The sequence below is a fragment of the Chaetura pelagica genome, unplaced genomic scaffold, assembly GCF_000747805.2.
Source record: "Chaetura pelagica isolate M959 unplaced genomic scaffold, ChaPel_1.0 scaffold453, whole genome shotgun sequence".
Classification (NCBI taxonomy): domain Eukaryota; kingdom Metazoa; phylum Chordata; class Aves; order Apodiformes; family Apodidae; genus Chaetura; species Chaetura pelagica.
The window spans coordinates 45,372-60,479 of record NW_009952879.1 but is presented as its reverse complement, the minus strand read 5'-3'; the positions used below and the strand labels follow the sequence as shown (position 1 = coordinate 60,479).

The 15,108-nt window shown below is 42.8% G+C and overlaps 1 protein-coding gene across 2 annotated transcripts in view; it reads left to right on the top strand.

Annotated features, from left to right (window-relative positions):
* The window catches only part of MAP2K5 (mitogen-activated protein kinase kinase 5), a 127,025-nt gene that overhangs the window by 103,767 nt on the left and 8,150 nt on the right, over window positions 1-15,108 (top strand). For both annotated transcript variants that reach the window (XM_009995278.1, XM_009995277.1), the window contains exons 20-21: window positions 303-364; window positions 2,678-2,723. In XM_009995278.1, the coding sequence (XP_009993580.1) occupies window positions 303-364; window positions 2,678-2,723 (108 nt within the window). The remainder of the gene's footprint in view (window positions 1-302; window positions 365-2,677; window positions 2,724-15,108) is intronic.

Here is a 15,108-nt window from a genome sequence, read left to right as displayed (position 1 = left end):
TTTCCCTACCTTCCTTTTTACCCTGTGGCTATCATTGTCCTTTTTTCACCTCCCCTCAGTGTCTTTCCACATGTTTTTACCCATTGTGTAATACTCATTAGTTGAAATTCAGTGTTTTATAACACATCCTCAGAAGCATTTGTACCTTTCTCCCTCAAACTCTCTGTGTGAAAAGGGGGCTTTATCACTTCTTTAGGTTTAATTTCCTTGTTTGGTTTCGTTTCGTTGTTGCTGGTATATTTAAAAAAGAAAAGAAAAGAAATTATTTTCTGACTCTGCTCCTTGTTTCAATCCAATCCCAGGAATCACCCGTCCTTCCAGCCGGGGAGTTCTCTGAGCCATTTGTACACTTCATCACTCAATGGTAAGCTCAGTTTGCAAACATGCCATGCCCTGGATGTAAATGATACATGCCATTAACTCTGCCGCTCGGCGAGACCTTATGGCTTGCCTTGCATCCTTTCCGAGAGAAGAGGGACTTGGGGGCCTTGGGCAGATGGGGCAGCAAAGCTAAGCAAACTGTTTAAATTATGTAAACGTTATTTACACAAAGGGTCGTAAAAGTACTTACAAGGGCAGTTTGTTGGGGTTTTTTTTCCTCCTGTTTTAATAAACCTGCCCTGAACGGGGGTTCAGCCTCGTGCGCCGAGACTCCTCGGAATTCAGCTGGGGGGTGAAGAGGCCACAGACTCGTGTGTACAATGTCATTCTTCAGACATTTTTAAAATATTACTTATAAAATTGCCTCAGTATTTAGGAAAGCAAGCAGCCTTGATTAATTCTTTGGCTTTTCAGTAAGTAATTTTTACTGAGAGTCGTATTTCCAAACACACCGCTGAGTGTATTGTCTCCCCTTTCGACTGAATAGTTCATTGAAAACCTTTTCAATTAAAAGAGAATTGGGGAGAGGAGGAATTTGTTGAATAAAGAATATAGTTCTTGAGTGGTTAGAGACTAAAAGTCATGAGGATAAGCTACCCTAAAGAAACAAAGTGAAGGGAATTTTTTATTTTAAATGTCTTTTGTCCCCTCAAAAAAAAAAAAGAGGGGGGGGTTGTGGTAATAATTAGTATATGGCACAAGACACAAGCTTGAATTTTGGACAAATACATATATGAGGGAGAAGCATCCCTTCCACTGGAGCTATCCCAGTTTGTGCTGCAGCCCCATGGCCGCGGGGGAATCCTGCTTCAGGGATGCAGCCTCAGCAATAGCACGGGGTTTGAAACCCTTGGCCCCACATGCAGCTCGAGGACGGGCTTTGCAGCCCTTCCAGCTCCGTGCCAGGGCCACTGCAGCCACTGGCATCTGGATTGCATTGAATTTTGGATATGTGACACAGGAGAGAAGGTCCCTCTCAGGGCTGACATGGTATGTAGCAAATAATACAGAAAGAAAAAGCAGTCTGATTATCGGTTAATTAAAGTAACTAAATAATTAAGGTTTGTGTAACACAGGCCTGTGTTTTCAGCAGTGTCAGTTTACAGGGAGCAGCCCTAGCTGGAGGTTCTGCAGCACAGGGACCTGAGAGGCCACACTTCTCCTGGCCAAAAAAAATTGGTGACAGACTGTTTTGTTTTGTGGGGGTTTTTTTAATCCTCATTGAGGCAGAGGGAGGAGGGATAACCTGTGTTAAAATTTCCACAGATGTCAAAGTGAAGCCTAACTGATGGTGGTTAATAGCCTTGTTTTCCCTGAGGACACAGCTACTTGGGGCTGTCAGATTAGAACTGCTACCACCCAACTCCTGGTCAGACACTTGCCTTGCTTGCTGGCTCCTGCATTGTGTGAGGTGCTTGTAGGTCTTTGTAGGGAAGGTAAATTGTATCCTTAATCCCTCCACTTTACAGCACAGATCATCTAGTATTTTAGATATAATGTTATACTGGCTGCGCTGTTCAGTGGCAGACATGACTGCTTAAAAAAGGAATTATATGGTATTTAAGCAATCAATTCCTAATAAGTATTAGAGATGTCAAGTGAACGACCTCTCAGACTTTATGACTTCATGCCAATTACGCCATAAACGCTGCCTGTTTGGATGTAATCCAATTAGTCAGTAGGCAGCTCCTGATGGTCACCTCTGTGCCACGGTACTGTGTGCCTTCATGCAGCTAAGCACAGCCTTCAGTAGCTAATTGCACCTGTTGCAGGGAAAACTAGGACTGTTTGGATGAGAAACATGATCTTATAAACAGGTTAATGCTGTGTAATGAACTATCACCCTGCAGGGTAATGGAAATAAATGTGAAAAAATTGAGGTAGAAACCCCAGGGTATTGTGCGTTCTCCTGAAGCTGTTTAGTGTTAGAGTTAAATTTCCCACCTGTTTTGTATAATACTTTGTGTCGAGCTCTGTAATTATCCCCAGCAAAATGAGAAATCAGCTTTCTGTGCCTTTGGAGCTGACAGGCTTTCCATGATCCCTAGATTTCCACGCTTTCCTGGTTGCAAACCCTAGATCCCTGCATGCCATCAGAGAGGGGCGGGAGGCAAGGAAGAAATCCATTAACATTTTGGCCGCTGTTGGGAACCACATCTTCCATCACCACATCAGCAAGTTAAGAAATGCACTGAGATTCTTCACTCCATGTTAAAAGAGGATATCTTCAATGATTAAGCAAGTAGAATAAATGAACAGTTGTTTACATATGAATATTTTGTTTTCTGAACCACAGCATGAAAAAGCAACCAAAGGAAAGGCCAGCACCTGAAGACTTAATGGTGAGTGAGGCTTCAGAGCCCCTCAGTGTGTATTTGTCTGTGAGTACTATTTGTTCACGTATGTAGACCTGCATCTGTTTTTTCTGCATTTTGGACCATGTATGAATTTAAATCTAAGCTCTTTGTAGCTCGTGCAGGAAATGCTGTTTACAGAGAGCACACAATCCAAAGGTGGATTTAGGATTGCACTGAAGTTAATGGGTATTTTTCTGTTACCTTCATCACGGCCAAAGCTTCACTTGTGATTTGGGAAGTTAATGCAGAACTCTCACAGCCTGTGTCAAATTTCAATCAGAGCCATTTTGATGCTTAATACACTGTTTTTTCAGTTTGTATGTCCAGGGATTACAGCTTAATATAGGTCACTCTTTGTCATCATTTGCCAGTCTTGACCTTTCAAGATCTGAAGATTGAAAACAGGGGATATGGTCAAAATATTGTATTTTTAATGAAATGCAGGAGCCACTGTTTTCACTGATATTCATGTAAAATGAAATTAGATTGGCTACAGGAGGTTGAGTTGATGTGGAGCTTTGGTTTGCCTGTGGAAGGGCTCTCAGTGTTGCAATCTGAGCTCAGAGACCACTTCTTCCTCTTCCCATTGTCATTTTTTCAGTAAGGCAATAACAGGGTACCCGCTTTCAGGCTGGTCCCTTGTGGCTGTGCATTTAGTGCAGAGTGCTGTTTTCACTGGTTTTTAAGCAGCTAGAGAAAGTCTGTATGAAACCATTATTACAAATATTTACAATAACTTATATTGTAGATAAGTAGTCCCCTCTGACTCACGTCAAATATCTTTGATTTTTAAATGTTTCATTACTTTTCTTTATATGCTGTGTTTCCTGTAACTTGCAGGTTTGTGTGGAATCATCATAGTTTATTTTCTGTGTGCTAAACATCTAGGAATAATTTGAAGAAGATAAGGCATGTTTGCATCCTCTTATTTCTTGCTCACATGCTGCGAACCACAAGTAGAATAAACGAGTGTTTCTACTGCAGCTCTTCTCTAGTTAAAGGCTAATCTCTGAAGATGCCCTAGGGCAGGTATCTCACAATCCAGACTAGTCTCAATTTAGATCCTGGTTAGTAAAGTATTTAACTGTGAATCTAATTTTAAGGGTATTAACTTCACTAGATCTACATTTGAAGGTAGGCACCTGCTTAAATACCTTGGTAAAATGAGGCCTTAAAGTTTATCAGAGCCTCTCCTTGTGGTGCTGTGTCTGTCGTACAGAAAGCTTCCACTGCCTTATTCTGTCTTTTTTATTAACTTTTGATGGTTGGAAAATTCTTGCAGTTAGTCACATCTGAGAAAACTTGGAACAGGTTCTAGAGATGTAGACACATTTACCTTGTGCACTATTATGCCATGGCTGGATAGCTTAGCTATTAAAACAAGGGAATAGGGTTTCATAAAACCTATATCTGTTTGTAAATGCATGTTTCAGTGATGCAATAGGCCTGCCACTTATAAATAAAACATCTGCAGATCTCACATACCCCCATAAGTATATATGTATGTTTGTAAGCAATAACACCACTCCAGGGTGCAGAGTCATAAAAATGAGGCCAAGGGGTGAGTGCCTGCAGTACCAGGGAAGTGCACAGATTTATCTTTACAACTACATGCCCTGGAGTGTGCTAGTCCCCTTCTACGGAGGTATTTTGTAAAATAGTTTTAAAATTATAGCAGCTCAGAAAGAACAAAACAAAACAAGCCTTCCCACTTTTTAAACAAAGTCTTTAATGCATTTTTTCCTCTTATGCTGCTTTCTGTTCAGTTCTAAGTGAACTTGAAACAGCAAGGACTGAAGCTGGGAGTAGGCGGCTGCTGAAATAAAGAAGTGACCCAGTCCTTGCCTGTGATTTGGTGACCCTCATAAGCTGCCCTAAATTCCCTTCTCCACCCTGCTGGGCTCTGAGCACCCTGTGCTTTCCTGTGCCAGACTCACTGTTAGCTCAGGAGTTGCTCACCACTCAAACCCTTTAGGTTCTTGCACCAGTCTTGTCAAGAAGCACTTTAACTCACATGCACATATATCTGCACACACACATCTGTATACACACAGGCATGTCTGGACATATACATGTATGTGTATATAAATTACCTTAGTTAGTTGGGACACAGGACCAGAACAAAAGCTGTTAAATATCCTATGAACTCTAGAATTGCTGATTGTGATATCCTTTCTGAAACCTCTTTTGTAATTCTGATGGGTCTCTGTCTCCCTGTTAGCTATCAGAAGGAGTGGAGTGATGCAGATACTTTCAGTGACATCCTGGCATGGTCAAGGTCAGCTTGTTGTTGACTGAAATGAGAGCAGAATTTCATCTTGTTCATTGGGTTTTGGGGTTTTTATGTAGAAAAAATGTTCTAGCAAGGATGAAAGGTATAGCCTGTAATCATGGTTAGGTCAGACCAAACAGTAGAGCACAGGCCTTCCCCCTGTGGGCATCCAGCGGGCTGGAAGTCACTATTTTGTAACCAATTTAGTATAATTAAAAACAGAAGGCAAAATGAAGGGAACAGGACATCAATCTTTTCCTACTCTCCTGATAATCAGGGAATTGTTACATGCATGTGAAGAGAGCCAGCTAACAATACCTGGAGTGCCAGCTTGGCAGCTCCAGAGGAGTGGCAGAGTTACATGAGGGATGGATTTGCCCTGTCATGTGGGGAGACCTCTTTCTATAAAAGTCACTATGCACATTTGGACAGAAAATAGGGCCAAAGCCAAAGCTGTGTGAAATTCCTGGATAAAGTCAGGCTTTCTGGAACCACAGGTACTCCTGTGCAAGCAAACACCACATTTCCATAACAACTGGCATAAGTCAGTTTCCTGTGTTTGTCACTATACCCTTTCTTCTGGATATCCATCCACAAAACAAGATACAACATCAGTTTCTCTGTGAATACATGATCCACAATTCTGTTGTTTCAAAGTGTTTCAAATTAACAGACTTTTTCCACAGGAGTGATAAAAGGTAATTTCACCCAGAAAAGGGAGAACTGTCCATCCAGGGAAAGGAGAAACGTTGTTAATTCACAGTTGGTTATTCTGAACCTTGTGCTTACAGGCTGTGCTCTCTTGCCTCCAGTTTGCTCCCTTTTAAGAAGAGAAAGGTGTTCAGTTAAATTGAACGTGCTCCTGTTTTAGCACCAGGGAAGTCTGCACAACACCTGCGCGTATTCCTGTCTCTATTCCATCCCCTTCCAACTAGAAAAGGAAAATCTCAACAACTCTTCAGTATAAAGATTATTTGAGGGTTTTTTTCCTCCATGAACTCCCTGTTTTCATCTAATGAGTTTTCAGGCATCACCAGCCTGGCTCCCAGGGAGGGGCAGCCATACGTGTGTATTTAACGAGTGGGATGTGGTGGTGCTGGTAAGGTTTAAACTCTTGCTCATGGTGCCCAGCATCACGGGCTGGTGTGACTCAGGAAGCTGCAGATCTGACTGTATTTATGGTATTTTTCAGCAGCTTTCCATTCTAAGCTCTATTTAATGGAATCTATGCATAGTAAGTAATCAGGTCAGAGAGAAGCAACATCCCCTGTTTGAGATCAATCGCTGGCTAATACTTTATCTAGGCCACTTTATTATCTCATGCTGATTCCATTCCCATTCTCCTCCTCCTTTGTAGCATGCACTTCAGCTGTGGTAAAAGTACGTATCACATACATATTAAAAACATATACCCATTCTATCTGTATGTAAATGTGTGAGACACAGCTGGATATTGCAGGAGTTTGATTTACTAATAGTTATTATCTGTTCTAGCTGTTCAGAGGCAAAGAGAGTCTCAGAAAACAAGCTAGCGCAGAAATTGCCTTGATGATACCACTCTCCTGCTTTGGTAATTGTTTAAAATCTCTCTTTTAGCTGGAAGCTTGGCCTTTTGCAGACTGTATGTGCTTTTCAGGAAGCCAGCAGAATGGCTCAAGTCAGCAGAATGGCTCAAAAGTCTGTTGTTGAGGGGTTTTTGTTGGTACAGCATTGAACTCTGCTATGCTGCACAGTTCTGCTTCAACAGAAGCAGGTTCACTCAAAGAAATTGTGTCTGAAATACCAGAAGTGAAGCACCTAGCAGTGTTGCCCATGGATGTGAAGAAGCACCACCTGTAAGGTGCTGCTGGGGTTCCTCAAGGGAAGTATTGGGCAGGGAGAGGCAACACGTTTGGCCAACGTGTCACAGTCACCTCGTGCACTTGATCACTTTTGCACAGAGCTAATGTTCTTGCTAAATTCTCCAAATTTGAAGTTTTAAATAGAATTTAACTACAAAACAACTATTAGCTTCATCCTGGCTCAAACCAGGACATTCCTATTTAAAATTTAAATTGCTGGTGCTTTTAATGTTGGCATTTTATTACTTTAGATGATTGTATGGTAAATGTTACATCATCTGTGTTAAAACCACTGACCTGCTTGAAAATACGTTCTTCTTTGTGTTTGGTTTTTTTTATTATTATTTAATGCATTGTGTAATTTTGAAATTTCCCATTCCTGTGTATCCAGCAATCCCTCTCTCTGTTTCAGGAATGGTGGTTAAACCAGGCACCTTGATCTCATTAGCCACAATGGGCATTTTTTTCAGATAGATTGTTTATTTGTACACTTAAATGTATGAAGACACGTGTCAGGGTGTTACAGACTCTCAGAAATGGACTTTGGCTGGCACCTCCCCTGTCTCCAGCAGTATAGGAAATGAAAAATGTTAAGCATTTAAGCAGTTACATTTTAAATCACTATATTTAAAGTAGTTATATATTCAAAGTAGCTATATTCTGGAGGGTCTGGACAGTAGCACTTCTTGCCATGTAGAGCTAAATTTGTTTGCAGCTCATTGTGTTTCCTGTGCTCTTAGGAAACAGTTGTATGGGTTAAGCAAACAAATGGAGGATCAGCATAATCCTCCCTGGATTTTCATGTAAACCCTCAGAATAAAGCCAATAAAATACCACCACTTGTGTTTGTCAATAAAAGGGATTTCCCCCAGCAGCTAATTGGGCTTTTCATTACATCAGTGGCATCACTGACCCAGCAGCTGAGATGGCTGCACAGGTTGGGTTTTTTGGTGGTGTTCACTCTGGAGGCAGACCAGGGGGTTCATCTGCACTTTGCTTTTCACAGCCACATCCCATAAATCTCTTGAAGGCAGCTTCACAGGGGGATGTTTTCTGTCTGCACCTGGCTAGATGTTTATGCATCATTGCTTGATCACAGTGAGCCAAGAATTTTCCCTCTTTGGCTGTTTAAAAGCAGTGGGTGTTTTGGTTTTTCCCTGAGCCAGCGCAGGATCTCCTATCAGCAATGATTTGTCCAGCATCAAATTGTCCACGTTTGGACCTATGATGGATAGATTTGTTTACAAACATTTAAACTCTCCTCTGTCAAAACCATCCCAGTTTTTTACCCCGTGACAAGGAGAGATTCTGACAGACACCAGAGCACATGCCAGATGTGAAGGAAAGGCTGCTCTCCTCACTTCCCAAGGAATAAAGTACAGAACCAAGTGTTCTGGCTGTTGTAAATACGATAAATATTAAACTGTACCTTCAGCCTCTCAGTTCAGGCAAAGAGTTCTGCATCAAGTCCTGGCTACGCTGGAGGCAGTGTCAAAATGTGCATTGTGTTCCTTGATGCTGGGGTTTTGCACTAGGGCTCAGGATGTGCTTGTGCTCATCATGGCTGCTTGGTCAGTGTAGCTCGAGAGCTGGAGGAGAAAAATGCATCATTTCAGGTGGCTGCTTTGCTCAGCTTGTTCCTCACTGGGCTGAAATGGGGAAGGGTGGGTTAGGTTTCCCTCTGTCTTTCAAAAAATGTTTTCAAAGAGCTGGTTCTGTCCTTAGGGGTGTGATTTGCTCTTCTTTGCCACCTGAGAAATCAGCCATTGAAATGGAGAAACACATTCTCTCAGTGTCACTAAATCCAGCAGCTACAGGAGACTGGGATGATGACATGGATAACTTGTGAAAGGTTCAGTTTTAGAGTGTCAGGTTCCTTCACTGTCCTCTGCTGTCCCATTGCTCATGCAACCACTGACTTCTTACAGAGGATGTGGGTATCTGACTTTCCAACATGCCCTAGAGCTGCACAATATACTGGCCCTTCCCAGTGAAACATGAAAAGAAATAACGTGAGTTGGCTGGAAGAAATATTGAAAATCTAAGGAAATTGAACAAAATAAATTTGCAACAGCTTAGAATGATACAGTTAATATTTTTGGTTACTTGAGTCTCCTGGGCTTTGCAGTTTAATTTGAGCAAATGGTTCATTTGGTGCTTCTGGTTGTTCTGTGGTTCTCCAGAACATAGAGAAATATTGACATCTTGCTCATTTTGGTGCCAGAACTGCGAATCTTTCAATCAGGAGACACTGAGAAGTTGTGTGTTTGTCTTGTTGGTGTTTTTATGGTAGCTGTCTTCCCTAGGTATTTATTTAAAAGAAAAAACACCAAAAAAAAGGCTGTTAGCAGTTCCAAAATAAGAGCCATATCTTTAATTCCCAGACTGTTGTCTTTCCTGTTCATGCCAAATTTTCATCAAGGAATTTGCTCTAACAGGCAACTGTTGGAATCTATGGACAGTATTTATTTGTGTAATGACACTGGAGTTTTAAATGGGTTCAAAAGCACTGCATGGATTAAAATTGTGTAGTACCAGCTACTTGTGGGTCTGTATTCTGATTAGCACCTCCAGACACTCCTGCAGTATTAAATAAGAGTAATAATTGCCTATGAATAAGCAGAATATAAAGCAGGAGATAGAGATATGGCTTCTTAGTGACCTGTGTGCATTATGCCTCAAATCCCTTAATCAGATTTGTGCCGGGGAACTCTTTGCATCCACAGAAATTCAGCTGGAGGATCAAGGCTTAAAGTAGTAAAAAAATCAATTAATACCACTTTCTAATTTGTGTGGTTGACAAAAAAAAAACCTGCATATAAATAGGGGACATTTTTCTACTTAAGAGGGCTGCACTGAAAGATTTTTAATTGGATTTTCATTGTGATTGACAGCAGTTGATTATGACAGTAACTTTATTTGGCTGGACTGTTATAGCCCTCTTGTTCAGGGCTTTTTTTTTTACTTTTTCTTTTTTTTTCTGTAATATTTCCATCAAAGCTCTTTTTTATCTGCAGAATCCCCGGCGGAGCAGCAGGGCTTGTGAAAGAGCCTTTTAGCACCTTTGTTGCAGCCATCCCTGGTGATGATAGGACCCAGCTGGTAGGAGATGGGAAAATGGGCCTTGCACAAAGAGGTTGCATCTCCCCTCTCCGCCGTTTCAATAATTTTAAGAGCCCCAGAAACCTGTTGAGGATTAGAAGTAGCTTTAGATGTGAAATGAGTGTTAAGTATTAGTAATCGGGAGATTAGGGCCCCGGGGACAATGGGAGATAAACAACTGCAATTAAGGCAAATCTGCCAGAGTAAACAAAATTTAGCAGAAACAGATGCCCTAACCATTTTGGGGGATTGATTGGAGGGCACCGAGGAATCGATTTTTGTCTTGTTTACACTTCCAAACCCCTGTGATAAACTGGGAGGCTAAATATTTCATACAGCCTGATTTTAGTTAATTTTTTTCCAGCTCCTCACAGTAGGTCTGCTCTCTTCTAACAGTGACCAGGCCCGAGTTTATTCAGCATTCACAGGGAGCAGCTAATTGTCTATGAAGGGCCCCTGTGTTTAAATGGGCTTGACAGGAATTTAAATTTTGTTTCAATCAACCTCTGTGCTCACAGCCTGCTCCAGTTTCTAATTTTTAAATTAAACATGATTTTTTTTTTTTAATATCTCTTTTTTTTCCTCTTAAAGCTGTGGCCTCTCCTCCCACCCAAGGCAGCTGCCGCAGCACGGGAATGTGCAGGTTTATGAAGGCTGTAACAGCAGAGCACGATGAGCTGCAGCCCTGGAAAAGTTCATTGTCCCATAAATGTGCATCTGCCTGTTTGGATTTAATGGGAGATGCTGGGGGTACATGCTCAGCTGGTGTAAATCAGAATGACTCCTGGGGAGAGCTGGGGTTTCACTGGGAAAAGGCTCCCAGTGGGGAAGGGTGGCATTAAAATACAAGTCTGAGGATGGAGATGGTTTTCCTGGCCCTGCTCGTTTGTTCAGTGACCTTGTGAGAGATTCAAAGGAGTTTATTTTTTTTTCCCAAGCCAACTAGCAGTGATGTATTTTTCTGCCTTCTCTGTGTTTCCAGCAGGGCTCTACACATTTAGCCCATCGTTGGGCTTTTTCTGCTCCCGAGACAGGGTGATGTGACACTGTGTTGGTGCTTGATCATTTAATACTTGCTTTATTTAGTCTCTTTAGGAAACCTGGCAGGCACAGGGATGTTATTTTGCACTGGATGCAGAGGGTGTGTGGGCATGTCATGCAATATGACCGTACGGGGTGCTCTGCAAAACAACTTGTTCATTTGCAGAAACTTCATCACGGAAAGGCTGGCGAAGTGTGGGCTGTTTCATTCTCCCTTTTTGCTTCCAGCCACATCATTTTCTGGAGTTTTTTTGGTTTGTTAATGGTTGCTGTTTGTGTATGTGTGTGCATGTGTGTATATACACAGCATTTTCTACTCCAAGGCTTGGGTGAAAAACATTTAGGAAATTGTTTCAGTTTGCCCCAGCTTAGTGATTATTTTTTTTTCTTTTTCCTGTCAGTAGAAACCAGTTTCTCAGAACGTGGAGATAACTGGGTTTTGTACCCTTCTTTCCCAGTATCCATTTGAAGGAAATACTGCATCAGCTTTTAATGTCAGACTAGCTCTGGTGTCAAGGAGACTGTCCCTGTGCTTGAGAGGACAGTCTGAAGGCACTTCTGCAGGTGCATCTACATTAGCATTAGAGCTCAGGTCAGTTGTGCCTTTTTGGTTGGAATGTCCTGCTCTTCCAGAGCTCCCACTCTTTCATTCTCATCACAGACAGGTCTTGAGCCTCATGAACTGAATCAATTTCAGATGAAACCAAACCAGAAGGTGTGCTCCAGGCACACACCTAATGAGCTCCAGCTACTAATGGGCGCTGTGTCTGCAGACCAGCCCAGAGCTGGTCAGAAGTAAAACCTCTTCCATCCCTGAAAGGCTGCACCAACGGTTTCACTCTGCAGATCTGCTTCTGTTGTCGACAGCTTGCTAATGTTGACATCCTCTATCAGCCCTGGGCCACTCTTTCTGTTCCTCTTCTACAGCTCTTCTCTTAACCTCAGCAGCACTCTCAGACGCACGTTCCAATTATATTTTGGTTGCTTTAGGTTCTTTTAAGAATCCTCACCAAAAGGAAAACCTCTGCTGGGAGTTAGCTCATTTGGGTAGCTGAGCACCCAGCAGCTTGCCAAGTACAGTTATTGGTTTAACAGCAAATATCAAAAGCAAAACTGCCGTGGAAAGAATGATCTGCAGATGGGCCAGTAGAGCCCTCTGTTGCCACAGCCAAAACCAAAACTGTGTAGTAAATTTAAGACTGGTATGTGACACAGAAAGAGAACAGCAAAAATCAGACCCCTCCACTTGTGCACCCACACTCACCCTGGGGTCCTGCAGTAGGAGGGGATGGAGTTGATTCAAGTCAGGCCAATGGTGTGGAAGTCAGAGGAGCTGCACTGATTGCTGAAAAACAGCCTTCCTCTTGACCCTGAGTCTGATGATGAGTTGCCAGCCTGGACACGTCAGTCAAGTGCACAAGGGGCCTCTTGAGGACTTTTTGTAGCACCACTGGTACATCATTTGGCCTGTATTATTGGTTGAATATAGAAATCCAAGTGGGATGTATAAACAGTTCCTCTTCAAGTGAAGGTTTTAAGGTTTAAGTTAAGCTGTTCTGCGTGTGGCCCATCCATGGTGTGAGCACTGCTGTTATTTGAAGACAGAATCTGTACATTGCAGCATAATGTTGGTGCCTCAGAAAAACTACTAAACCAGCTGAAAATCACTTGCAGTTAACTTGATCATATCAAAAGTAAAATGGTATTGTTGAAAGTTAATCTACAAATCAATAAATAATATGCAAACCAAAAGGAATCCTTCTCAAGAAACAAGGATAAACAGGAAATATGGCTCCAAGACTTCACCACTTGGTAGTGTTATCCATTTATCTTTGCTTGATACATTATGTATCATCTTTTCACCATCTTGAATATCACCAGAGGAATCAAATAATTAGTGTGCTAATCTAGATAGCCATAGTTCTAGCAGTGACCTGGGCTAATCTACCTTTGCAATTTCAAGAACTATGTTTGACTCTTCTGAAAGTAACCTTAAATTGTAGTCTTGTAAGAATTCCAGAGCTGTATCCTTCACTCCTTCTCCTAATGAGGTTATGACCAAATGCTCATTATAATTGCTTTAGACTCCTTTTAATTTTCAAGCTTATTAATCATAAGAAGAGTTATTTAAAATTGCATAAATTAATCTTAGATTAAAAGCCCATCAAAGCCTCGAAACAATTAAGAATAAGTAGGATTTCCCTGGGGCAGCAAGTTTTATTTTAATAGTGTAGTCAGGTGGATATCAGAACATTGAAGTATGGTAGTGATTAATGTATGCAAAATTTAAATGAGAGTTTTTAAATGGCAAATCTAAATCACATATTGACCTAACTGTAGGTTTTAACTGCATTGTCTGTCATAGATTTAAACTGTTTAGTAATCAACACTTTAATTACAGCGTGTGTTAGGGAGGCCGTGCAAGAAACAAAACTCGCCACTTCCCAGCACCCAGCGTGGAACTGTTTGGCAGGCTGGGGCTGTGCTGTGGGCTGTGTGGGACAGGGAATGAGGGAAGAGAGCAGAAACTTCAGGGAAACAAATGATGCTTGATTTTCCTTATGCATGTGTTCTTGTCCCTGCTTCATCTCTGGCCAACAGACGATACCAGTTGATGCGACTTTCTGGCCCTCTTGCTCCTCACACTGTTCTCTAGGGAAATCAGTCCTTGCTGCTCCCTGAGCTGGCAGAAGCTACAGGTGGTATCCTCAGAGGGGTGGGGAATTCTGTGAAGACACTGTCTTCTGGATACTTTTGTCCTCCGAGTCCCTGTGCCCTCAGCCTGCCTGTGCCACCTGCAGATCCACTGATGCCCTGTCTCTGGCCCCTGCAAAGGGCCATTTCACTCTACCAGGCAGCTGAGAACAGGCTCTCAGGGATATGCTGAATTCCTTACTGAGCTCAGTGAGAGGCAGTCCTTGCCCTTAATAGTCACTGTTCTGAGGATAGGAACTGGGAGAGAGAACTGGGCCAGGAAACACTTGGTCCCAGGTCAAACACAGCCATGCGAGTACGTAGGAAAGCTGGTATTTTATGGCTGAACTTGCTGTGATTTGACATGTGTAGTTTCATCGCTGCAGGTGCTGCATGGGAGAGACAAGGAGGCTCCATTTCTGGAGGAGAGTGTCTCTCAAAGCAAGGGTTGACCTTGCTGGAGCTTTGGGACATCAGGGACGTGCTTTCCAGACATGTATGCAAAGCCTCCAGCCACTGCTGTTCAAAACACTCCCCTTCCCTTTCAAGGGTTACCTCCCATGGTCAGAACACTTCCTAAAATTGCAAAAATAAAACCCACAAGGTGCAACAGCCAGATCACACCTAGGCAGTGCCTTGCAAGCCTTAGAAACCAGTGCTGGAGGGAAGCCTGCTGCGGGGGGTGGGGCAGAGGAGGCCTCTGGCACCTTCTGTGCCTGTGAATTAACAATAATTTGGGGAGTCAGGCAAGAGAGTATTGGCCTGAGGATTCCTTGCTGCTATTCCTGGCTGTGGGAGCAGAAGTGGGCCTCGTGGATAGCTAGCACAGATAATTAGAGCAGTGTTTCGTTTGGCTTGTCCTTGGAGGCAGGAGCTCTAGATGTGAAATCCCCCCCTTCTGGAGGCAGGGGCAGAGTGATGAAATCTGACACGTGCTGAGATCACTAGGGGGGACACAAGGTCAGGCCAGGGTGTTTTGGCTTACTTGAGCACTTAGTGTCTCCAGATGACCAGCTCCAGAGCTGAGGTTTGTATTTGGTTTTTTGGAGGTCTGACTTGTCTTCCCATGAATGATGTGAATGGACAAGAATCTCCTCTGGAGCACCTGCCCTCGGTTCCTAACAAGGACTCTCAATAGCCCAGACACATCAGTAGCAATGGGAGAAGTAGTTGAGATGATAACTGTGGTGTTCTGCTTTTCTGCCAAGTTCTTATATCCCAGAATTGCAGGGCTTGAGCTCCTTCAGCCAGCAGGGGGTGAGTTTCCAGCCAGGCTTTTCTGATGGAACATTTGCCCTGCATCCATCTGATCAAGGTTGCCTGGGAGCAAAGAGGGCACCTGCAGTGGAGGAGGGTGTGGGGCAGCCCAGCTGGTTCAGGAGCATAAGAACTGATGGGATTTGGTCATGTTTGGCCCTGA